The sequence below is a fragment of the Macrobrachium rosenbergii genome, chromosome 44 (assembly GCF_040412425.1).
Source record: "Macrobrachium rosenbergii isolate ZJJX-2024 chromosome 44, ASM4041242v1, whole genome shotgun sequence".
Taxonomy (NCBI): domain Eukaryota; kingdom Metazoa; phylum Arthropoda; class Malacostraca; order Decapoda; family Palaemonidae; genus Macrobrachium; species Macrobrachium rosenbergii.
This window is the reverse complement of record NC_089784.1, coordinates 23,010,504-23,011,586: the sequence shown is the minus strand read 5'-3', so window position 1 is coordinate 23,011,586 and position 1,083 is coordinate 23,010,504. Positions and strand designations below refer to the sequence as shown.

The following is a 1,083-nucleotide window of genomic DNA, read 5'->3' as shown; positions in this document are numbered from 1 at the left end:
TACATTATATTAATGCATATATATATATATATATATATATATATATATATATATATATATATATATATATATATGTATATATATATATATATATATATATATATATATATATATATATATATATATATATATATAGGTGTGGAAGTGTTTATTTTAGACCTTTGTATGGTTTTTTTATACGCTAGAAATCTACCCGAAGAAGAATAAAAGTAAAAAAAAGCAACGTTAGTAACTAAAGAAACAAGAATAAACATTCATTTTTTTTTATATCCGCATCCTTCATGTATGAAGACAAAGAGGAAAGAAATTCCCTATTCGTACAACGACACGAGAGGATACGTTATTTCCTACTGTTTAAAAAAAAACCTGTTTTCTTAGTTCCCCGCATGTCCGCGTAACCAGACTATCATTTAAGAACAGTGCGAAGTGGTATCAGCCAGTCCTGATCTCAGTTGAGTCTGGCAACATTGGCTGCCTAGTCCAGTGGTATTCATAAGGTCTGTTGACGAAGTACGAAGTACAGTACTGTTTTCTTTTACATTTGAAGCTGGTTTCTGTTCCGTCTTCCTTACCTTCTATTTCTCAATTCTCTTCAGTTTTGGTTCCGTGCAATAGTGCCTTGTTATTTCTCGCTGTGCAAGTCATCTTGAACATAAGCATAGAGGCGTTCCCTATTAAACCAACTTGAACGAGAGAGAATGTGTGCTATTAGTAGCGGGCCAGTGATTGCTCAGGCACGGTAAGTTGTTTTGTTTTCATCGTCTGATGACGATAAGAAAAAGTTGTCAGTGTGCAGGAATAGTGAACGTAAAACCAGTTATTCGTGATTACCTGGTTACTGAATTTTGTTTATAAAAAATTCAAGTCATATCGCTAACATTCCACTGTTGCTACAATTGTAGATGGCATACCTGACCGTCATTGGTAATAGTGTCATTAGATTTTTTTTCAGGTTTTTTGCTGAATTTCTGCGCATTTTTTTTTTTTATCATTTTAGCTGATTATAGCCGTTAGGTTTATTTTTATTGACTCGGGTGTTTTATCAGTTCCGAAGTTATTTTACTTCAGGTTTTCACACACACA

At 32.8% G+C, this 1,083-nt stretch overlaps 1 protein-coding gene across 2 annotated transcripts in view; it reads left to right on the top strand.

Annotated features, from left to right (window-relative positions):
• The first annotated feature begins 425 nt into the window (after window positions 1-425).
• LOC136829400 (trypsin-1-like) overlaps window positions 426-1,083 on the top strand; it is a 14,020-nt gene continuing 13,362 nt past the window's right edge. The window contains exon 1 of one of the 2 annotated variants that reach the window (XM_067087898.1): window positions 426-497. Coding sequence is in view for 1 of the 2 variants with exons in the window: in XM_067087897.1 (XP_066943998.1) it covers window positions 699-739 (41 nt within the window). In the remaining variant the exon portion in view is untranslated. Of the gene's footprint in view, window positions 740-1,083 lie in introns of both variants that reach the window. The other variant, XM_067087897.1, reaches the window with a different exon arrangement.